Source organism: Primulina huaijiensis, unplaced genomic scaffold (genome assembly GCF_012295235.1).
Source record: "Primulina huaijiensis isolate GDHJ02 unplaced genomic scaffold, ASM1229523v2 scaffold35849, whole genome shotgun sequence".
In the NCBI taxonomy this organism is placed as follows: domain Eukaryota; kingdom Viridiplantae; phylum Streptophyta; class Magnoliopsida; order Lamiales; family Gesneriaceae; genus Primulina; species Primulina huaijiensis.
Window position 1 is genome coordinate 20,765 of NW_027358358.1, and position 23,774 is coordinate 44,538.

Below are 23,774 nucleotides of genomic sequence, written 5' to 3' on the forward strand. Positions count from 1 at the left end.
CTCCCCATATATGTGGATATAAATTGATATTCTCGCGAAGATGGTTGTGGGGTGAGGTGGAAGGTAAATAAATCACAGTTTTATTTTGTTATTGTACTTTCATTTTAATTTTGTTACTATACTTTATCTCTTTAAATTACATTTTTTACGGTTTTAAATTACAATTTTATTTTTTCAATGTATTTTCTCTATTTAATTTTGTAGGTAATTCTTCAAGTAATTTACCAACTTGTCTTACCATTCTTGATGAAGAGGAAGATGATCATGAAGAATGTGTCTAAAATATTACTTACTCGCTGATTTTACATTGATCTGTTTAAGTTCTGATGAGTTATTTTCGGGTATGACAAGACTTTTTTTGGAGATCTAGTAACTTTTTTTAATGTAATTCATTACGTCGTGAAAATACTTTGTTTGTTATTATTAAGTGTGGTCGAAGACATGAATTAGTTTTCTATTGTGTTTTATTTAGAGACTTGTTTGTTTCATAATTCAGTCATGTGATAAGAAGATTACAATTTTCATTTAAAAAAATTCGGGTCTAACGGGTCTCGCGGGTCTACCCGACCCCATTTCGTATTTGGGGTGGGGTGGGTCCGAAGAATATTTAACCGAGGTGGGGCGGATATTGGGTCAAAGTTTTTTTCATGAGACGGGTCTTAGGTTTAGCCATACCCGCCCCATACCCGCCCCATTGACATCTCTAAACGGAATCTCATACCATGTTTTTTTTTAAAAAAAAAATTATCTGTTATAGTTATTTAAAAAACCACGTGTTTTAATATATATCTTTAATTATTTTTGGAAAAATTATGTTTTTTTATATAACATAATAGTTAGCGAAAATCTTCTGGAGTTGAAGTCGCATTCACGTTAACATCGTTGTATCTTGTAAGCTCACAGCTCCACGCACACCAACGCACGCACATACACACACAATGGCCGAAATCGTTGCACAGACTCCAACCTGGGAAGAAATTGAACGCGCAGAGAGGTTATGATTCAAAAATCTCATACCTTTTTATGTCATGGAGATACTCTTAAGCTAATATCATGAGAAATTCTTTCGTATTTTAATATCTGTACGTTGCAGTTTTCTTGTTTGTTGTATGTTCGATGAAGCGGCGTCGTTATCTTCCACTGTTTTGAGTCGATGTCTTGAAAGTTGTAGTCTTGGAAAAAGGGGCTGCGATGTTTTGGAGAGAGATGAAAACGAGTGGGGTGATATGCTGGAATCAGCAGGCATGGTTCTTGTGCAGTCCTTGAAGCAACTGCAAAGGTAAAGATTAGAATTGTTTGAATTTTTAAAGAATTCATCTTTAATGTCATAGGTCTTATGTAGTGTTTGCAAAATTTTTTAAAAAAAGTAATTATAAACTCTGTAAAGGAAAATTCAATTATCAGTCAGCAACCTTAATTACACGAGCAAATTCTTGAATTTCGTGCCTTTTTTTCTTTTTCGTCATTTGCAGGACTTCTGATATACTGAACGAACTCAAATTGTTATTTCGTTCGCTCGCAGCCATTCCTGTTCAAGTTTTCCTGACCGGGTACCTCCTATTCATGATTTGATTTCCAGTGATTTTGTTTACTTTTCTACTATTTTTTTTTCTGGATTTTTCACTTTGTATCGTTTCAATGTGGATTATTTGGTGTATTTATTGTAGGATAAATCATATACACTGGTCTTAAGCTTGAGCTTGATTGAAAGCTCTACATGCTCAGAGTAATTATGCTCAAACTTGACTCAAGTTTTATAATTTGAATCAAAAGTAAAGCTATTTGAGTCAGTTAATAGCTTAGGTACCAAGTTGACTGGTTTATAATCCTTCCAGCTGTAAAATACTGTACTTACATGGCCCCTCTTTGGCTGCAACATGCTTGCTTCTTGAGCATGGTGCCACGGCCATAGTTGGTTTGAAGGAAGAAACATTTGAATGAGATGATGTGATTGAGAGGTGCCTAGGAGTCTTCCTATTTACCTATGATAACTGAATTCTTGATGATTTAATTTTTTCCCCAAAAAAAGGGTTAATGGTATTCTCTGATTAAGTAGAACCACTTCACCTTTGTTTGGGGATTTAGGTATGGAATTAGACCGCCCGCCCTGTAAAGCATCATCATTAACCTGTAACTGCAGAATTACTAATAAAAGAATTTCTTTTAACCAATTAGCATATTATGTCCCCTTCTTTCCTCAATATTTATATTTTGCGGCAATGGTTCATGGTTTAAACACTTACCCTGTCCTTCAGGGTGTGTTTTCACATGTCAGAAAGTCCCTCAGCTACTGTTCAAGCCTCTCTTGAGGAATTTCTTGACCACTGGAGATATGTGGATGATCGATATTATCCCCTCCCGAGTGAAGAATTTTGTGCTTCTGACACAGAAAGAGCTTACTTTACTTTTTCTCTTGGAGTTGACAAATATTTACAAGTTGTTGAGCTCTACGTGATAACACTTCTTGCCATGACTTTAAAGGAAACAGATCTAGCCATCTCTTGGGTGGAGAAAGCTATGCTGCCCATGGAGAAGCGTCAGGTAAAAAATTAGAATGCTTTAATGCACTTTGAGAGACCTGTGAAGTGGGAAAACTTGTTCTCAGCATTTAGCTCATTTATTAAGCACTCACTGAGTTATTCGGGCTTAATGATTTTTGTTTAAAATTGTCTTGGTTTCCGTGATTAATTATCAATCCATTGCTGTGGATTCATTTTAGTGATTGGAGTGCTGTTATGTTCGCGGGTAATAGATCTAGTTATGGGGCGATTTATGGAGAATTCACCACTCGCAAGATTGTGAGCGTGTTTCAGATATTTTTGCCCACGTCTCGCTATTTTGATAATTGGGGATTGAGGCTCGTTGAAGAGAGAACCTCACGATCTCCGACTTTGGTAGGAGCAACGCATTTCAATACCTTTATTTCCTCACTTCTGATAGATATATATTATATATACAAGGTTTTGACAATTCAAACTAAAAAATAAGAATCCCTATCTAATCCAAATGATATCTTCCTAACTAATTAAGATAAAAACCCTATCTAATCCAAATGATATCTTCCTAGATGATATCTTCCTAACTAATGAGATAAGCTCTTATTTAAGGAATTTAAAAACAAGATAAGTCTAGAATCCTATGATCTAATCTACCACCTTGTACTTCCCATGAGTGTATCTTTGATAAACAATATCTTTTGAAGAAGTTGGGTTGGGCTCGGCATTTGCTGGTGGTGGGCTGGTCGTGACTAGTGCTCATATTGCAGTGCACCTTTTTGGTTCTGCATCTTACTCATCCCCGCAAGTCAAAATTTTATGCCTACTGACAATTATATCTAGTGCATTTGTGTTTCACTTCATCTTCGGTGGATTCTTCAGCCACTATTTTTGTGACTCTGACACACCTAATATATTGAGTGTAGAGAATATTCCATAGAAACTTCCCATGTGCATGCATTGCTTTCTTTCTTGATTTAACATTAATCTTTTTTAAATTTATGTTTGGGTATTAAAAGAACTGATTACATGATACATTCAAGAGCATGACACCTCTAATCATGAATCTTTCAGGAACTTTTGAGGAGATTGAATTCACTGAGTTTTTCTATGGTCACAAGTTCATCCCAAACTTGTGCATCACCTCATCTTATGGATGAATATAATACCAAATATGACACTTTACAAGATCGACAGCCATATAATGAACATCTGAAAGGATTTGAAACCATAAATCTTTCCAACGGAGGGAGTACAACAAAAGAACAAATCTTGAAATTGTCTCGACAAAGAGCTCCGTGCATGTGGTGGTTTCCTACCATCAATTTAAAGTTCCGAAATACTCGATTATCTGTACCAAGTGGGAAAATTGTACTTGCTGCGCTGTTAATGCTTTTGTATTATTTCGCAAGGAAAAAGCATACTGCTTTGAAGAGGTAAGATTTATTTTCTTTTTGTTTCATGTGGAAGCAATTAATCATCAAATATAAACAAGCATGCTCTTTTAGTTCCAAATTATGTCGGGCTCACAGCTTGATTTCCATAGCCTCCCCGAAGACATACCAGTTCCATTTTTATCAAGCATCGGTGGTTATTTTTCTGGTGATACTGTTGCACGTCCTAGGCAAATGTCAGTTATTCTCAATGAATTTGGGAAGAGGCAAAACTTGCAATTTAAGACAAACCAAGTATATAATTTAGAATATTTTGTGTCCATTTGGTCCTTCTGCCCCCTATTGAATCTACCTCTAACTCACACCATATGCAATCTTCATATGCATAGAGGTCAACGCCTGTTTGTTGGTTTCCATTCTGCCCATTTGTGGAAAAACTTGACGGGTTCAGTTTAGATATCTATCCTTTATTCATCATATTCTATGGCATAGGGTGTGAGCGTGAAATATATACATTTCTAGCATCTTATTGTTTCTTGTCTTGTTTATAGGGTCCTTAGCAAGAAAGCTCTGTCCATGAAAAACGCTTTATTGAACTTGTGGCAACTTGCATTCTCATACCAGGTGAACCCTCTAGCTGCTATTCAATCCCTTCCCACTTCAAGCTGATGATGACGCCCGTATCTCCAGGTTTGAGCCATGCATAACCCTATTTGATTTGTTAATGTTCCAATTTTGAATCTGAATCGGGTTTAATCACTGTTATAAATTATTGATCAATAAAAAACTGTGGCTACGCATTTGAGGACAGTATCTTTTGTTGTTTCTCAAATTTGTACAGCTTCTGACATGTCCTTCAAGCAATGTTATAAGATAGTTTCTATCTTTCTGGTTTCAGAGGACTGTGTTGTAAATTTTAAATTATCCCTTTGATCAAAAATTTTGAGTCGATACAAAGTTTCTTGACAAAATCATTAGTGACAAGTTTCTTCTTTCAAGCAAGTTCAAACTGTTGTTGCAATTGCCAGTTGGTAACAAATTGTATAATGGTTAAAGAGAATGCCAAATCAAACAAGCAAATTGAAATGACCTTTTTTTATAAAACTAAAAAACCTACTCAATTTTCTTGTTTAATTATTGCATCATAAATATTACGCAATTATTCATCTTTTCTCGGTGTTCACAGGTTGCAACCCATTCAAACATAAGATTAACCCATTATTTTCACATAATCATCACGCAAAGCCACGATCTAAGCATTACATTACTGGTCAAAATTTAAATTCGAAAACTATTTAAAATAAAGTCAAAAAACGTTCCGATATATTTTCGAACTTGATAAAGATTACATTTTTCAAAGAATCTCTGTAAAATTAGATGTGGTTCCCTTGTACCTCTATAAGTAGAATAAATTCATATTCATACTTTAAAAGGTCCAAATCTCCAAGTATTTCGGCCGAAATACTGAAGGCCTATCGCATACTTCTCATGCAAAAAACTTTCCACATCCCATGCAATGAAATAGCGGACACTGTCAGTCAATTTGCCTTAAAATTTCACCACTTGTCTTTGGATTCATCCATAACTAACACCCACTCTTCTCTCTCCCTCCACACCCACAAGATTTTCATTTCATCCTCCTCTATTCTCTGCCCTCAAACAAGCCATTCTCTCGTTTGTAGGATTCCATCCCTCCCTCGGGCGCGCACACACAAGTGCGCGCACCACCACTTCTTGTCATCGTTCCACGACCATACAATGGCTCGAAAAGGACGCTTTCCCTCGGGTGGCATGGCGCTTTTTCTAGCCATCTTGTTGCAATTTGTCTCATCTTCATGTGAGTCAGATGTCGAAATCTTGCGCAAGTTCAAGGAATCCCTCAAGAATGCTGATGCGTTGGCCAACTGGGACGGTTCCAAACCGCCCTGCAACGGGGACCATGAAGAATGGCAGGGAGTGTTGTGTGAGAATGGATTTGTTTGGGGGCTTCAGCTTGAGAATATGGGATTAGGCGGTGTCATTGATGTGGATGTCCTCGTAGAGTTGAGAAATTTGAGGACTTTAAGCCTAATGAACAATAACTTTAATGGAAATTTACCAAATTTTACTAAACTTGGTTCCCTTAAAAGCATTTTCTTGTCCAATAACAAGTTCTACGGGGAGATTCCATCAAATACTTTTAATGGGATGCTGTCATTGAAGAAAATACATTTGGCTAACAATAAGTTTTCTGGTTCAATTCCTGAATCATTGACTACATTGCCGAGGTTGATGGAGTTGATGCTCGAAAACAATGAATTTGAGGGAACAATACCTCATTTTCCGCAAATTGACAGGTTGAAAGTGTTCGATGTATCAAACAATCAATTGGTTGGGGAGATTCCTCGTACCCTCAGTCACATGAACCCTTCTGCATTTTCTGGTCAGTTTTTTTCCAGCACTTCGTGCTATATGGCAATCAGATTCCAATGTTTCACTTGGTGACTTGGTTCTAATACTATTTAGATTCTGTCAAGTTTCGGGCCGGCAAGGCTGCAACCAAAAATTTTTTTTGCCTCAAGAAAATGATTAATCCAAAATATTAAAAAATGTAACGTATAATTTTACAAAGCTAACACATTTCTCTTACTAGATATAAAAGGAGTTGTCACACCATGAATTGCATTGCCTTTTCACATCTTATCTCTCACGAAACGCAGGTAATGAAAATCTATGTGGGCAGCCACTGAAACCCTGCCGTGCAAAAGGTAATCTGTCCATCGGCACAATAATCATCCTCTCGATACTTGTGGCTGCAGCATTAGCAGCACTTGTAGCAGTGGTCATTATTCTGCGTCACAACAGAACGCCACAAGAATCCGATCAGACACCATCTATCACCAGTTTAAACAGAATGGAAGAAGGTCAATCTACTGTTGCTGTTGTAGGATCATCACCGCCTGATCAGTCCAAGAAATCTGATCAGAGTGTAAGGCTAACCTTTTTGAAAGAATCCAATGACAGATTTGACATGACAGATTTACTCAAGGCCTCGGCCGAGATCCTAGGCAGTGGGATCTTTGGGTCGACTTACAAAGCCGCTTTGAATGATGGGAAAGTTGTGGTTGTCAAAAGATTCAGGCATATGAATAATTTGAACAGAGAGGAGTTCAATGAGCACATGAGAAGATTGGGTCGATTGAATCATCCGAACTTACTTCCGATCGTCGCATTCTATTACAGGAAAGAGGAGAAGCTCTTGGTATCCGAGTTCATGGACAATGTCAGCCTTTCTGTTCATCTTCACGGTATTTCACGAAACCCCCCACTCTTCCTAAAAGTAGAAAAAGAGAGCAACAACTTGTTGGACACCAAAATTTGACTGCAAACAGGTCCAAAAACATGTTTAAACCAAAACAGTGTAAATCCCATGATGATTTTTGCAATTTTCCCATTAGTATTACTTGTAGAAAATATTACAGCTGAAATTCATTTCTCCCCTGCTATTTTTAATCAGTTCAATTTGACGATTGACCTACTACTTTGTTTCAGGCAACCGATCTCGTGGCCATCCATCTCCCGACTGGCCAACCCGATTGAATATCGTTAAAGGAATAGTCAGAGGTCTGTCATACCTCTACGACCAGCTCCCGAGTTTAACAGCACCACATGGTCACTTAAAATCCTCGAACGTAGTCCTCGACAAGTCTTTCAATCCGATCCTCAACGACTATGGGCTCGTCCCGTTGATCACTCAAGAACACGCGCAAGAACACATGATCTCCTACAAGTCACCCGAGTACAAGCGCAGTGGCCGTGTCACGAAGAAAACTGACATATGGAGTCTCGGAATCCTAATCCTGGAAATCTTGACCGGAAGATTCCCATCCAATTTCTTGCAGCAAGGCAAAAGGAGCGACACGGACTTGGCTACGTGGGTGGAATCCGTTTTACGAGACGACAGCAGCAGCGTGGACGTGTTTGATAAGGAAATGGGGACGAACAAACAATGTGAAGGAGAGATGATGAAGCTGTTGAAAATTGGATTGAACTGCTGTGATGCAGAAGTTGAGAAGAGACCTGACATTAAAGAAGTAGAGCTGAAGATCGAAGAAATCAAGGAGAAGGAAGGTGATGATGATTTCTATTCCTCGTACACAAGTGAAGCTGACACTAAATCCTCAAAAGGGTTGTCCAATGATAACATTCATGCCACATCTTAATATATAGCTAGCTGGAGTTGAATTAATTGATTAGCTTATAGGGGATGTCACATTTCTTATAGCTTGTAACGAAGTTTCTTCCTTTGCCAATTTTGATTCTATAAATTTTTTAATTTTATTTTATATATATCAAATCAATTCATCTTAAAGTATTCGACGCGACCACTTCGGTGGTAACTAGTTGCTTACTTCTGGCCTTTGATGGTGGATGAAGATCTTCTCGTTCTCTTGTCAAAATTTGTACGATTAGTCTTAGAAGTAATAGATTGCCTCAAGTTAATGCCAGGTTGTGTAACGATTTTAAATGCCTAGAACCTCAAAAGTGACATTAACGACTAAGCTGTTTTGGACTTTTTTGGCAATGAAGGATGAGCTGATTTCAACATAATGTGACATTTTTAAGTGAAAAATGACTTCCAATTCTCATCCCAAAAACCTATACATACACGGACATACCTTTTTAGTGTTATTTTCTATATTACATCAAGGAAAATTTTTACAAGTGAAATATATATGGTCACAGAAAAACGGAAGTATCCGCTAATGAAAAGCACTCCTCAAATCTTGAATCCGTTCTGGACTTGTTTCCTTGCCTGCAATTTTAATGCAGATCCTGAGACAAGATTTCACTACTTTCCGCAATGCCCTGATTTTCGATACTTGTGTAATAACCTATAATGCACGGACATGGCGATACAGAAACAAAAATGTGGTATTTTCACTTCACAGTATGTGCATTTAAGAAAACAAAACATAGTTAATGGCTAAATTCTCTCACTGTGGAGGTATGGGGATTCGAATTCAAAAGGAATTTGATAACCGGCCTTTATTTGGTTAATTAATGCCATTATCAGAGGTGCTACAAGCCTGATTCGGAAGCACGAGGTTGTCAAAATCCCCATCCAAGCTCATTTGTTGGACTTCTTGAGGAGACAGAATCTTGATGCAATGGACACAGTTCACGAATTCCCTGCATGCGAAATACAGCAAATTTTGAAATTGTAAGAATAATTTTTGATAGACGATGACATGAAGGGTGTCTGAAAAACTTACTCCCAAGGATCATCGCCAACAAGCAAGACATCATTTTCGTGATCCACGTAAACAAGTTTCCAACCTATTCTCTGGCGGTCCTCTAGTTGTCCTTCTATACCAAATCTACGAGCCAAATCTTGTTTAAGTTCATCGTAGCCCGAATATCGTGCAATATCTATCGATCTTCCAACAGCACCACGCTTATAAACCTTCAAGAAAAAACTCACCAAGTTATCATAATAGACTGCAAGAATATAAACAAGACATAACTACAATAATTCTTCAGCACTATTCCAACGCAGATCTAATAGAGTAATCAAGCGAAACAATTAAAACTTTTATTTAATTTTCAAAATATTCAAATTTCACCCCCATTTCCATTGAATCAGCCACATCCCCAAGATTCCTGACAACACTGATCACAAACAACCAACCTTTGTAAAAGTGCGCATCCTAGGCATTTGAGGTTGAGCCCAGGCACCTCTATTCACGAAGTTACCATCATTCATTGTGGAATCGATCGAATTAAATGTCATATCTGGAATTCCAAATGACTGTGAAACCATCGACGAAGAGAGTTCAGGTTGTGCTACTTTGGGGTTCTCGTAGCTGGAAAGTATACCGCATTCCGATGAGAGATTACTCGTGAAATCTTTACTGGATCCCTCCATGTCTTTTGTGATAAATGATTCTTGCATCATGGGCATACCTAAATTCTCAATACTAGCACCAAAAGAAATAAAGTTGTTCCTCGTGTCACCATGAACTTCCACATCCTGGCTTGCATCTCTTAACAATATTGATTGAGGATTGAAAGAAACCGGGTTGTTTTGTAGCACCTGTGCATCATTCTGAGAAATAACCGATGTTGCTGAAGATAAACTATCCAAATAATCTAACTGGGCCCCATTAAGGTAGGATTGTGATGTGAAAAATCCAAGTTCAGGGCTTTTGGGTACGTTCAAAGAGGCCTTAACATCAGATTTTTGCTGTAAATCTTTTATCAAGTTTCCATTAGAAGACATCGTCTCAAGACCACTTGAATTGATTGCATACTGAACCGTATTTGGACAGTTGTTCATTGATGGTGAGGTTGAACAGGATGGGACATCATCTGTAACTACAGAATGTCCTCCACCACCAGTAGCTCCAGGCATCATACAGCCACTACCGTCTGCCAAAATCTGGTTGTTCGTTACATTCAAGGCATTCCCCATCTGTCCAGGTGACTCTTGAACAACTTGAGACTGCTCAATTTTTGTTTGCTGGGACGATTGGGCGAGGGCAAACTTAAGATTCGTCTGACTGTTACTTCTCGTTGACTGCTGCTGTGCAATAACATGTGATTTAGATGAATCAAGAATTTGGGTCGCTGGCATGGGCCTCGAGAAGTTTGGAGGAAGGTCTAAAAGATGCTTCTGCTGATCTTGGAGTTGCGTTGGTTGGGGAGGCTGTTGCACAACCGATTGCTGGGCTAAAAGTGACTGCTGTTGCTGACGGAGGAGCTTCTGTAAGAGCTGAAGCTGAATTTGGTTATCTGACATATGATCAGGTTGCTGGGATGGCATTAGATTCTGCTGCAGAGTGTTACTCGTAACCTGATGCTGAGCTAGATTTTGAGCAAGATTTCTTTGAAAATGATAGTTAAGAAGAGAATGTTGCTGATGCATAACATTCTGAGACTGGACTTGGTTTATGGGTATAGCTTGACCAAGTAAATTTTGCCTCGGTATTTGAGTAACTTCGGAAAACTGCTGTTGTGGCAATAGTGGCAGCATCTGGAGCTGATCTAGTTGTTCTGGTGGAGTCAGCCTCTGAGCAGCATTAAACTGTATGTTGTTGGAAAGTTGAGACCCTAATATTCGATGTGAAATATCACTGCCATTGAAATTTGGACGAACAGAACTGGATAAAAGGCTGCCATAATTTGGTTGCATTGAGTTAGGAAGAGATGAATTTTGCTGCACGTTCATCCACTGAACTAAGTTAAAACCAGGGAGCCCTTGAGGATGATCTTTATTAAGGCCAACGTCATCGCTGAACCAGGGCGTGGCCCTCCTGAATATGCTGTCTAGATCAGAAATGTCATCATCTGCAAGGCATTCACTCAAAATCATTAGATAGATGCACCAATGAAGGACCAGAAGAATGATACCTTTGCAGGTAAGATGTTGACCGAGAAAAGAGAATAAAGAAAGGAACATCAAGCAGGTAAAGCCTGTCCCGTGTCACTCACCATACTTTTTTCTAATTACATATTTTTGCACTTTTGTCAGGACAACTGTTTCGAAGTCAGTGGAAAGAGCTCCACAACAACGATTTAACATCATGAGGCAACACCATCTAAACCGACATATGTTGGTGGTAATCGGTAGTGAAGTTGTGGCTCATAAATTTTTTTAATGAACATGTACACTAACCAGCTCAAATTACAAGTTCGGGTCGCGAGCTTGAACTCATTAACACCATAATAATTAAAATCAATTATTATATTCTTGTATAATATATAGTATGTCACAAAATATTAATTTTTAATGATTGTCATCAAAATATAATATAGTAATGAGTCAACTTGCGAGCTCATGAACAATTAAAATTGAGCTAGAGCTCAAGCTTGTCAAAAAGCTCAAACTCAAAAACCTTTAAGCTCGATTGAGCAGGCCAGTAGCAGTTCAACCACACACGCTTAAAGAGTAGGAACAAAGAAGTCTTCTACCTGGCACTCCTGGTTGCCTTGGGCGCTTGGAACGAATGAGCGGTGGGCTAGGACAGATGAAAAATGGAGCAGTTACTGGTTCAATCTCCCAAATGGAGACACGATTTCGCCGTTCCCCGACAGTGGACTCATCCCAACCTACCTACTCATGAGATATACAAAGAGGTATCAATTATCTCTATCGTTTTAAAATTGGGGTATGAGAGTCGAGAAAGAAAAAATGTGAGATAACAGCGAAGATATGTCCATATACATGAAGTAGTTTTGAACCAATCTAGCAAAACACGAGTCGTTTTTGGCTTCTAGTGATGTTTGATTATTTCGGAATTTCACCTGTAAGTTGCGCCATTGGGAGTTCTTCCATCTGACAGGATCCAGGTCAGTGATTCCAGTTATAGTACCCATATATCTGCAGACAGATATGATTGCTGTTAAAAAAATTTATATAAATTTCAGGACAAACAGAATAAGTTTTAACATAAAAGACATTAGCCACCACCTTCTTGTCCCCGATTCTTCAGTTTCAAACATCATGCGGAAGCGCATACCAAGAGATATTTGATTACTGCAAACTGATCTGTAGTACTTGGCTAAAGGGATGACGAATTCTGATGGACTAGCCCTGCTCGAAAGTGAAAATGTGATATATCAAGTAAACAACTCAAAGCACTCCATCAAAAAAAGATTTACAGAAATATGTAAAGATTAGTCATTGACCTAGGATTGTAAAACACGGTGAAAGGGCTATTGTTTGCAGCAGCATGGGCTGCTGCAGCTAGAATCCCGATATGCATGCTATCACTCGACAAAACGGATGATGATAAGTTGGTTGGTTGTCGATTAGCCCGTCTTATGCCCAGGAGAAGCTGTTGCTTTTCATCCCTTTGGAAAATTACCCGTAACTCTAATCATGATTGTTACAACAGCAGTTTTCTTTGAAGTAAAGCATAAGAAATTTGCAAGAACAATTTTTTGTAGTTTTTGCTCAAAACGTTCAAGTGTCAGCAATTATATGCGTATACTAAATTTAACATCTTTTTAAAAATCAGATATACCCAACCCAAAAGTATAATACCACATTTCTATGTGGACAATTTTAGGTTTTGGTAGCATGAACTCTTTCCCAAAAAAATTTTTGGTTTGGTTCGTATCTAAAAGTGACTAAAATTAATTTGAGTCCAAGCCAAACCACCACTTAGTTCATAGTAACTAATATGTTTTATCTCATGCTCAATTTGGTATATATAGTAGTAACTAATATGTTTTTAACTCAGGCTGACACTTGAAAGTTTTGAGCAAAAGAGTCGTTACTATTTAAGAAATTGGCAGTGTTACCTAATGAACAGGACCGAGTCTCCCGCTGACAACCGCTTTCCACTGACAAAAAGGCTCCATCCACTCGTAAGTAAGTGGCGTTTTGGTTTTCCTAAGTGTAATCATAAAACCATGTTAACTCTATTAATACCCCATCCCACATATTTTTTTGAAGGTTTAAATAAATTTATAGAACTCATTTTGTAGAGACTACACACCAAAAAATGGACACCTAAGATGCAGAATTTTACCTCGAAATATATGGCGAAATGTCCAGACAATTTCATGCAAATCTCGGGCAACAAGCTCTTGAACCGGTGGTTGCATTGTGAAATCCTACAAGGAAAAGAGCATTTTTCATCATGTTATAAGATCAGGAATTAAGAAATGGAAGATGGGAAATTATCCTATGTTAAATATATAAAACTATTGGGTTCATCCTTCGAGATCAAGCTTTTGAGAAGTGTTATATAAATATATCAAAGAAGGTTAGAGGTTAAAAACCAAATACATAATTGCATAAATTAATTCTGCCTTCTCAAGCGCATCTTGAGAGTATAAATAGCACGGGATTGCCTCAAAAATTTCCGCATGAATTTCAGTCAAAATATTAGTGTCTGAGGGTACTCTTGCAGGCAGGTTCATCAACGCACACAAAGGATATAACGCCACGGATTCGACGACTGTCCCTACTGTACCAAGACGAGTCTTTCCAGCGTGCTTACGTCCTCACTCAAATGCACCCTAGGAAACTTCTCAGGTCACTCATCTCAAAATTATCCCAAGTGAAGCACGCCTAATTTTGAAGTTCTTATGTTATGAGCTCCCGAAAAGAAGATACACCTTCTTAATATGAGTAGTACATATCAAATCTTTTTCAGCACTCCTCAACTGCGCAATCTCATACCTGAACAGTTTTAGAATCTCTCTCCTTTCGATGTGAGATCGATTCATTCATGTTCCCTTCGCCTAGAACCCTGTCAGTAGCCGCTCATTGTCCGTGCAACCTCATAGCACCGGCGGAAGCCTCACAAAAGATTCATTCACTATTGTTTTTAGCGTGCTTTAGTATTATTTTCATTTATTATATATCTTGCTTTTGAAAGTATTTTTTATCTTAGTTTCTGAAAATTCTGAAATTTTACGATATAAAAAAATTTGAAATTTTCGTATTATTTTGAGTCATGTGCAATTTCTGAAAGTCTTATGAATCTTTGATTCCTGATTTTGGCACTAAACGAAATTATGAACTAAATGATACAAATACATTTTCTAACTACTTCTGGTTCCTGATCTCTGGCCTCACCCTTTACAAAAATAACATATAGGATACTGATATCAGTTAAGTCACAAGGAAGATAATATAGTTCAATGCACTTGATGTTTGATATAAATTACTGTTTATTATTTAGATTATTGTTCATAAATAAAATACTTTGTTATTCAACCACTTGCCGAGTGATCCCAATGTCACTCACCCCCTTCCAATAAAGAGCAAGAATGAAGTTGAGGAAAACAACAAACAAAGTGGAATTCTACCAAGATGACTCGATAGCATGTTATGGCTACTTGAGGACTTTTGTTACTATTTATTTAGCTTATTTCTATACCCTAGTTTTATGTTCCACTGCTATCATAATACCTTATTTGGATTTTGTAATAAAATAGACCGGTTTTTGATAATTTCTATTCCTTTGAGGCTTCAACATTTTTGAAAATTTAACCATGACTTTTGATGATGTTGACGATGAAGTGTCTCAGGTTGCAGTGTGAGACAAAACCACAAAACTTAATTAGTTGGTCTTGACTGCTTATTTATTCCTATTCCTTTATTGTCTTCTGTCAAGTAACTTGGACGTGTATATCTTGAATATCGATTCCCAATAAATTATTGCCAATCTCCAACTTACACTCACTTTCCTTAAGCTCTAACTTTATGGAAAAGTAAATCAAACAATCTCACTAACCAGGAGTGGAAAAATCTTTTCTGCAGCACGACGAGGTACAGAAAACCCCCCATGAGTGCTAGTATCACTTGCGGTCAACGTTTTACAGAAAAACTCTGTTTGGGGTTTATTTGCTCTCGTCGACAGATCTGATCTCAACAAAGAATCCTTGTCAAACTGCAAATGATTAAATTATGCAGAAGTGTCCATCAGTTTGCAGATTAGCATCTAAAAAAAGGAAAAGATGGTTCTGTAAGCAATAAGCATTATTCATTCAATTAATTGAAAGACAAACCGAAGGCACTGGTTGGAGCGTCATTTGGACATAAACTTCATCCGTTTCAGGATCAGCCTAACAGATGCCAAACATAATCATGCGCTGTTTAGACATGGAAAAATAAGCAGAAAAATTGCCTTCTAAAGAAGAAATGGATACCATTTATTAACGTACATGCAAATTGACATTATGAAGGAGGCATAGTAATTTTGAAGGAAGATTAAGGTAGTTCGGGACTTGCACATCGACATCCTTTCTCATAGATGCAGAAACCTGAAGAAAGCGATTTACAAGTATTTGCATAAGAAAATGGCCTACAGAAAAAGAAAAACTCGAGGCTGTGCCAACTCACAATGACATTATAAGGTCTTCCTCCACACATGCATGCATTAATAGGAACTAAAACCACTGAAATATTCATTTCATAAGCAATAAAATAGAAATATTAAATTTCCATCTCGTCCGATAATGGTATTCGTTGGGTGCAAAATTTCAACCACAACAATTTGTACATTATTTCCGATAAAAGTCATTAACCATTAGCTTAAGGAGCTATATTCTGATTTGATAAATGATCAATTCTTCAATAAAACACATCCCACATAGCAACGGCCTGTGTTCAACCAATGTAGGAGCATAGCTGTTTGATTTCTCAATATATATATAACCCCTTGTGTAATAAGCACATGATTAAGATTACAAAACCAAAATATAAATTTAGAATTTCATTTTCAGGGTTGGACCGAATCCATCCGACTTCAATCATATTATAAAACTTCACGTCACATAAATTAGTTTAAAACGTTGTGGAGGGGACACAAAGATTTCACTTTTACAAATATTGTGAGATAAATCTTTTTTTTTTTTTTGGAGTTACTATTGCTGTTATGTTAGTGGAAATTGAAAAGGGGAGAATCCCGACCCACCATCCCCACCTTAATAGAATTAATGCGCACATTAGCATGGTCCACCAAGGCCCGTGCATTTTACTCGTTTCCTTCAAGGTCCCTCCCCTTTTCAATATTTTTGGGCCTCAACCCAGTTTTGCTAACCTACCCCACCCCACTCAGATTCCATCATCTATCATACTCCAATTTAGTATTCTAAATACCAGCTCACGATAGCAAGGATTGAATCACCAAATCCATGAACACAAATCCAATTATTAAACAGAAAAAAATATTGTTTCTCAACAAGCATGGAATCCTTGCATGTGAGTGAGTTATGTTATCAAGTCAGACGCTGACACAAGGGCGGGGTTATAAATGTCAGTGGAAAGAAGATGACACCGTAACGGCGCAACTTAGCAACTGGAGCAGGAATGGATTTTCACAAGACAGATAATAGTAGTAATAGTAAATAAACAGATAAAGAAAAGTAAGAAAGCAAACATGTTCACTGTGGCCTTGAGGGAAGTAGACGACGTGGGTCCCAGCTGCCGGCAGATTTACCAGAGGACCGGCGCACGCTTGCCATAGCTCTCCATTTATGCTTTTCTTCTCACCTGCCACAATCCCCAAGTATTTATTTATTCACGATTCTTTTTTAACAAAATGAAGATCCAATCTTTCTGCCAAGATTAAGAAATCCCACGCGATTAAAAGGACCAAAAAGAAAAAAAGTTAACGATGGCGAACTACAATTTTGTGTGTGTGGAGAGAGAAATGGAGGGAAGAAAGAGTAACCTTCGGGGGCGGATGGACTGGCGTTCGCCGGCTGAGGTAGAGCGCCGGTGGAAGACGACGACTTCATCTATCTTGTTTAATTCTGCCTACTTCCGGGAAATCTTGTTACTGGCCGGAGTCAACAACCTCACCGGAGTTTCATCTCACCTGAAATAACCAGGCAAAGAACGGCAGTGCCCTCAAAACACAAGTCAAAAAAACTAAATGGAATCAACCCTTTTTTAAATTTCAGAACTTCATCAAAAAAGTTCCCACCTTTAACCTTGAGAATATTACAGTGGAAAAGTGGTTCATCTTTCCAACATAGAAAAAAGAAACTAAAATTCTTCTGTCTCTAAAACCAGATTTCAGTCGCCGGAGAGAGTATATTCCGGCAAGTCAGGAAGGGCGTGGGCGTGATCTTCTTTACTCAGGGGAGACAAAAGCAGCTTTGGAAAACGCAAGGATGTTGAGTGTAGCAGAGACCAAATGCTGCAACAACACACACAGTGCCTTAATTAATATCTATAAGTGTATCTTTGTGTTACTGATTTGCTTCTCTCCTCGTAGCTTTCTTTTTGAAGAACCTTTTGCAGAAAGCGCCCTTCTTCGCCACTTTTTTACTAGCTCTCTCTCTCTCTCTCCGAGGCTCTCACAAGCTCACATTTTCTTTTCTTCATTTTATAATTAAATTAAATATCTTAAGTATTTCACTTTTTCTCACTTAAACAGACCGTAGTCGGTAGTTACGTCCGTTTTGTCGTAGTGCATGCACACGTATGCTGTCCATCACTGAGCCGGAACCTGGATTCACAAGTATCTGAGCGGGCTTAATTTTGTATTATACAATAAAAAGTTCAGTTAAAATCGAACGATCCAATTTTTTTCCGACAAAGCAAGTTAATCGAACTTTACTACGAAAATCTAACAAACCAAATCGATCAACAACACAATTAACCGAAATAATAGATTCTTTCACATTTTCTTTTCTTCATTTTTTAATTAAATTAAATATATTAAGTATTTCATTTTATGGCAAAACGTAATGGTAAAAATAATCTTTATCTGTGAGACGGATAAGTCATATCGATATTCACAATAAAAAATAATACTCTTAGCATAAAAGTAATATTTTTTCATGGATGACCCAAAGATATGTCTCACAAAATATGACGAGACCGTCTCACATAAATTTTTACCTTTATTATATATGTATATATAACTTTTTAAAATTATGTTGTACATATTATAAGATATTTGTACGAAAAATTTTAATATAATAGTAAGTAGTTTTTGGGGGTTTCGTTAATAAAAAAAAACTAAAAAAAAAGTATACATCACGAGTGGGGAAGAATGCATGTTGGTTTTAGCAGCAGAAAACCTGGCAGGTTTAACGGACTCCCTTTTATTTTTCTATTATTATATTATATTTATTTAAATATAAATGTATACATAAAATTTTGATAAAGAAATACATACATATATATTTATACACTGTAGCAGTCGAAAATCTACGTCACCCTGAAAACGAGTGATCCCTGCTAAATCAAATTAGCTTCATTCATAAATGTCTTAATAAAACTAATGAGAATATATATTTGTTTTTAGTTTTCAATTAGTTTAACTTAATAAAACATGACTGATTCATGAGATGAGATACTAAAATATCTAATAATTAATAATGATAGTTGGAATATACAAATTTTGAATTTTCGTACTTAAAATTATAGTTATTCCTAATCTTTATAGGACCACAAAAACTTTTGTTAGATTGTCTCGCTCGTCGATTTTTGAGATACAGATATCCAATTTGTCTTAAGTCATGAGAAATTATTAATTTTTATGTCAAAAAAATATAATTTTTCATGAGAGACATAAATTATCTAGATATCAATTTTCTTTACTCAAATGAAAACAGGAAAAAGAAACAACAATAATGTTATATAATAACCTCAAGTACAAACTCTGTACTAAAATATCAAATCACAACCTGATTTCACTTGTTCATAAATTTATTCATCCCAACATTTTTACTTCGAAATACAACCCTTGCGTCCCAAAATCCTATAACAAAAGTCTTCATCAAACAAATCTGCTCCAAAACCTCGAACTCAACCCTTTGTCTGAAAATTCTGGCACACTTGATCGGGCATCTGCGCTCCACATTTTCCATCTTGGCTACGAACCCGAGGAATATGCGCTCTCTCATGCGACAAAAACGCGTAAAACGATCCAAGATATCGAACAAGGTTTAATTGCGCGGCAAAAACTTGTGTGAGACGGTTTCACATGTCGTATTTTGTGAAACAGATCTCTTATTTGGGTCATCTATGAAAAAATATTACTTTTTACGTTAAGAGTATTACTTTTTATTGTGAATATCGGTAGGATTGACTCGTCTCACAGATAAAAATTCGTAAGACTGTCTTATAAGAGACATACTCTAATTGCTCCTACGCCTCGTGTATCAGAAAGATACCTATCGTGTATTAATAGATACAATGATGCTATAGAATACCTCGTCAAAGTGAAAGGATTTATGGATAAAACGCAATCAGAGAATAGATGTCAAAGCCTATGTTTAAAGTGCCATTAAGAGAGTTCAATCTCTTACAGATTCAGGCTAACTCAACAAAGAAACAGATTCAGGCTAACTCCAAGACGAAGCCAAGAAGCGAAACAAATCCGAACTCAAAGTTAAGTACCAACTTTGCTGCGAAAAAAACGCAAGCGCCTTCAGATTCGTGCAAGGTGAAATAATTGAAAGATGAAATTTGACTTTTGGTACCACCTTTTGTCTCTTTTTAGACTTGGTATGCATGCCATCGAAAAATTGATGGAAAATTATTTTTAGTCCTATAATTTTGTATTTTGATTTTTTATATTATTAAATTTCAGTTTTATTTTTATATTTTTTGATTTTTGGTAATTTTTAATCCATTTTTAGCAGGAGTATTATGCAGTACTATACACGTCAACGTCACATTATAGTTACATCAGCATCACATCGAAAAGTAAAATAAAATTAAAAAACAATATAGTTAACTAAGATTGAAATTTGAAGACATAAAATATAAAATCGTAGAGTGACAGATATATATTACTAAAAACAATTTCCCACGAATTAAGTATCGATCAAATTAAATACATTTCCGATCACTGTCATCATTACGTTTTGCCATTCTTCCAGCCTCATCTTACATAAGCCTGAGAGAAATTACAATCAAAAGTATCAATGAGAGAAATTACAAGACACAAAATTACAATTTTAGTCATGTAATTACTATGTTTTGTATTTTAGTTTTGTAATTTGTCAAATTTTGATTTTCATACAATAATTTTACTTTTTTTTAAGTTCGGTCATTTTTTTATCCGAAACCACTAAATCTATCGAATATGATTTATTTGTCACTGATTATCTTGTATGTGAGTGACACATGTTGTGAGAATAAAACTCATATTAAAATTCATATGATAAAAAAGAAAATGAAAAATAAATCAAAATGACCTCAAATAATTCAAAAAGAGAAGAAAAAAGTTTGTCGTTTTCTTTTATTTTTATTTATATAAATTTTAATGTTTATTATATAAGCTTTATTCTTGTCACGTGAGCTAGGTAAGAGAAAATCAATATGAAATAAACAATATCCGGTATATTATGTTGTTCCAAGCAAAAAAGACCCAAACAAAAAATCTAAGTTATCGGATGGAAATCCTAAATCAAAGCATAGTAACTTACAGAATTAAAATTACATTTTTTTTAAATACATTTCAACAAAATTTAATTATTATTTTTGCATGATTTTATTAAAAATATATTTTCATTAAAGCAACAATTTAAAAACTAAGCAAGTTTTCTCAATTTATTTATATTTTTTCAATTAAAAAATCACAAAATTAAAGTAGAGTCCACCACTAGCACGGTTGCTTGAACTTTAGAAACTAGAAGAAAAAGGCAGTATACACTTGGTGACCTTTGTTGTTGATTTGAGATGTCAATTTAGACGGAAAGACAAAAAAGTTGGGGCTATGTTATCCTCATTCCATTTCTCGATCTTTTTGAAATTTACAAGAGAAATATGTTCACATTCCATGAAACCCAACCTGAATTCATTTTTAGCCCCCATTATTTAAACTAGTGTTTGCAAATCATTTTAAAAAAATAATAATTATGGACTTTTTATTCATAAAATTTTGACAATTTGTTTTAAAAAAAGCTCATAATCATTTGCAAATATCACCTAAATCATTTGAAGAAATTTAAAAATTGGAAAGCAAACATATCAAACATAATTTAATAGCAATAGAACCACTCCAAAACACAAACTGAACTATTGGAGAATCAAAAGTATCAACAAGAACCGAAATCCTAACATAAAACAATCTGAATTCATTGTTAAGTACGAAATGTACATAAAAAACACAAAAACTTGTGTAAGACGGTCTCACGGATCGTATTTTGTGAGACAATCTTTTATTTGGGTCATCCATGAAAAAGTATTACTTTTTATGCTAAAATTATTACTTTTTATTGTGAATATCGGTAGGGTTGACCCGTCTCACAGATAAATATTCGTGAGACCGTCTAACAAGAGACCTACTCCATACAAAAATATGCATATGTCACTGAATGATTGATATACAATCTGATTTAATATTGGTAGTAGTTGTGGTTTAAGAATAAGTTGTCATTATTTGTAAACACCATGAAATATAATGTTGTTTTAAGGCCGAATTTCAACTTTGATACTTCAACACTACCCAATTCAAGTATATTTTATCTGAGAAATAAATAAATAAATTATTATTATTATCATAGGAACAAAACTTTGTTTTACTATTTTAAAATCCATATTAGATAGATTTATTATACAAAAGTAAAATGTATGATATAAGAATGATAAATAATATATTGATAAAATAATAAATTATAATTTCGATCTTTTAATGAACTTGAGCCAAATATTAATATTAAATATAATAAAGACGTGTGATTAAGTAACGAATCTTCGTTGACACCAAACAAGTACTTAATGCATATTAGTATACACTAGGTAAGGGCACCTCAATTCTTGAGGTGTCTTACCCAAGTTTGTAGTCCAAACATATGAGCATTTATATTTGTTTCTAGACGAGTATATAAAACCTCTTTAGATAAAAAAAAAAAATATGATATCGAAAGTACCTTAAATCTAAGCTTATGCTCAGATGACAAATATTCAAATAGATACAATGAATATTTACACTTGTTATATTGTATATATTTTGACGTTAGTCAGTATTTTTTGGTGTTACGATAACGTTTCAGTAAAAAATTATTAAAATTGAAACTATATTTAAGTTAAAAGACTAAAATCGTAAATTCATCGATTACAAAATAAAAAATAAAACAAAAAATAAAAATTGTGTACATTACGATATTGAAAATATAATTTCCCACGCAATGAGAATATTAAACTTGATCATAATACATGTTTAAATTTATGTTAGCAAACAAGACAATAATATTTTGGTGGAGTTACTATTACCATTTACTAACCCAAGCAGAACTAAGATTTTCTAGAGTTATTTGCCGCTCCACTCAACCACGCTTGAGTGACGCCGATGCATGATAAATTCATAAAATGATGAGATATTTTGTTCATTCATCGTACTCTTCATCTTCACTCGAGTGTTCATCATCTTGAACAAGTTTATGGGGATCATTCCAACCCTTTATCTTATTTCTAAAATTTTCGGATGCTGATGATAGATTATGGCGGCGTCTTTTTTCTATCCTTTACGAAACAAAAAGTTGAAGAGTTCAAACCAATGAAAGATTAACCGAGATCCTTATATATTTGTGTGTGTCGTACCTCTTCGAAGTTCCTGTCATTCTTCTTATACGTAAGAGATGAAACACGTTTTGCTGCCTCATTAAATAACTAGAAGCCGTGAAGATCTCCATTTTTAATACTTGCTTCGAGCTGCCAACAAACAAAATAAATAATAAAATAAAGGTGTTAACACAAGAGAAGCACACAAGATTCACTCAAGAAAAGAAAGAGTGAAAGGGTGAAACCTCAAGTAAGGAGCTAAATAGACAAGAGCATAGACTGCATAGCGTCGATTCCCGGTATCCAACCAAGCAAACACCCAACTCTACACGAGCAACAGAACAAGCATATAATAAATATATACGAAAAACAAGTAAATCGATACAATCATCGAGTCACTAATAAGTTTAAAAATTAATACCATCCAATTGAAATAAGGAATGAAGCTAATGATTCCCATCACAGCAAACCTCGCGTCGGCTGAGTCAATAAGTGATTCTGCTTCCGCATCTTCGGTGAGGGAGCAAAAATCAGAGAGTTAAGGATACACGCGCCAATTGCCATGGCCACCGACGAGTCGGCCGAGAACTCCGCTTTGCACTTCCCACCCCTTAACCTCCTCTAATCAGAACAGAAAATAAAATAACTTCAGAAATAAAACCCTTTATTCTTCCGCTAATAATTATGTCATAGAAGTATGTCCACAAGTTCTAGAAGGGATTTGTCACTAAATCATAACAAACCAAAGAGCCCCACATACTTCTAATCTAATGAAGTTAAAGCACGCATCTTTTTTCCACTAGAATACCACACATACATGTCCGAGTACTTTGAGTTTGATTATATCTGTAAAAGTAACATTAATCATCAACAAATCATGAACACGAAGCAGCAAAAGCGCTTGCATGCAACTAT

At 35.8% G+C, this 23,774-nt stretch overlaps 3 protein-coding genes and 1 long non-coding RNA gene across 5 annotated transcripts; 2 read left to right on the plus strand and 2 right to left on the minus strand.

Moving 5' to 3' along the window:
- The first annotated feature begins 867 nt into the window (after window positions 1–867).
- On the plus strand, window positions 868–4,873 carry LOC140968376 (protein APEM9-like). Its single transcript, XM_073429313.1, has 6 exons — window positions 868–994; window positions 1,094–1,279; window positions 1,473–1,550; window positions 2,256–2,541; window positions 3,570–3,931; window positions 4,441–4,873. Exons 1-6 carry the CDS (start codon window positions 939–941, stop codon window positions 4,556–4,558), a joined length of 1,086 nt encoding a protein of 361 aa, XP_073285414.1. The 5' UTR covers window positions 868–938; the 3' UTR covers window positions 4,559–4,873.
- Window positions 4,874–5,455: 582 nt separating this feature from the next.
- On the plus strand, window positions 5,456–8,209 carry LOC140968375 (pollen receptor-like kinase 4). The gene is made up of 3 exons (XM_073429312.1): window positions 5,456–6,311; window positions 6,589–7,176; window positions 7,421–8,209. Exons 1-3 carry the CDS (start codon window positions 5,648–5,650, stop codon window positions 8,089–8,091), a joined length of 1,923 nt encoding a protein of 640 aa, XP_073285413.1. The 5' UTR covers window positions 5,456–5,647; the 3' UTR covers window positions 8,092–8,209.
- A 335-nt stretch (window positions 8,210–8,544) lies between these two features.
- LOC140968374 (auxin response factor 19-like) lies at window positions 8,545–17,693 on the minus strand. 2 transcript variants are annotated; one of them, XM_073429310.1, is made up of 15 exons: window positions 17,320–17,693; window positions 17,065–17,211; window positions 16,771–16,883; window positions 15,554–15,652; window positions 15,398–15,454; window positions 15,124–15,279; window positions 13,408–13,492; window positions 13,178–13,268; window positions 12,560–12,724; window positions 12,342–12,464; window positions 12,176–12,251; window positions 11,843–11,984; window positions 9,561–11,218; window positions 9,145–9,335; window positions 8,545–9,061 (listed from the first exon to the last, which is right to left on the minus strand). In XM_073429310.1, exons 2-15 carry the CDS (start codon window positions 17,129–17,131, stop codon window positions 8,926–8,928), a joined length of 3,159 nt encoding a protein of 1,052 aa, XP_073285411.1. In that variant the 5' UTR covers window positions 17,132–17,211; window positions 17,320–17,693; the 3' UTR covers window positions 8,545–8,925. The 2 variants fall into 2 exon arrangements, with proteins under 2 accessions (XP_073285411.1, XP_073285412.1); XM_073429311.1 differs by lacking the exons at window positions 15,124–15,279; window positions 15,398–15,454; window positions 15,554–15,652; ... (1 more) ...; window positions 17,065–17,211; window positions 17,320–17,693 and adding an exon at window positions 14,064–14,212.
- A 5,204-nt stretch (window positions 17,694–22,897) lies between these two features.
- Window positions 22,898–23,768, minus strand: LOC140968377 (uncharacterized). The gene is made up of 2 exons (XR_012173762.1): window positions 23,105–23,768; window positions 22,898–23,009 (listed from the first exon to the last, which is right to left on the minus strand). It is a non-coding gene; the product is annotated as an uncharacterized lncRNA (long non-coding RNA).
- Window positions 23,769–23,774: the final 6 nt, after the last annotated feature.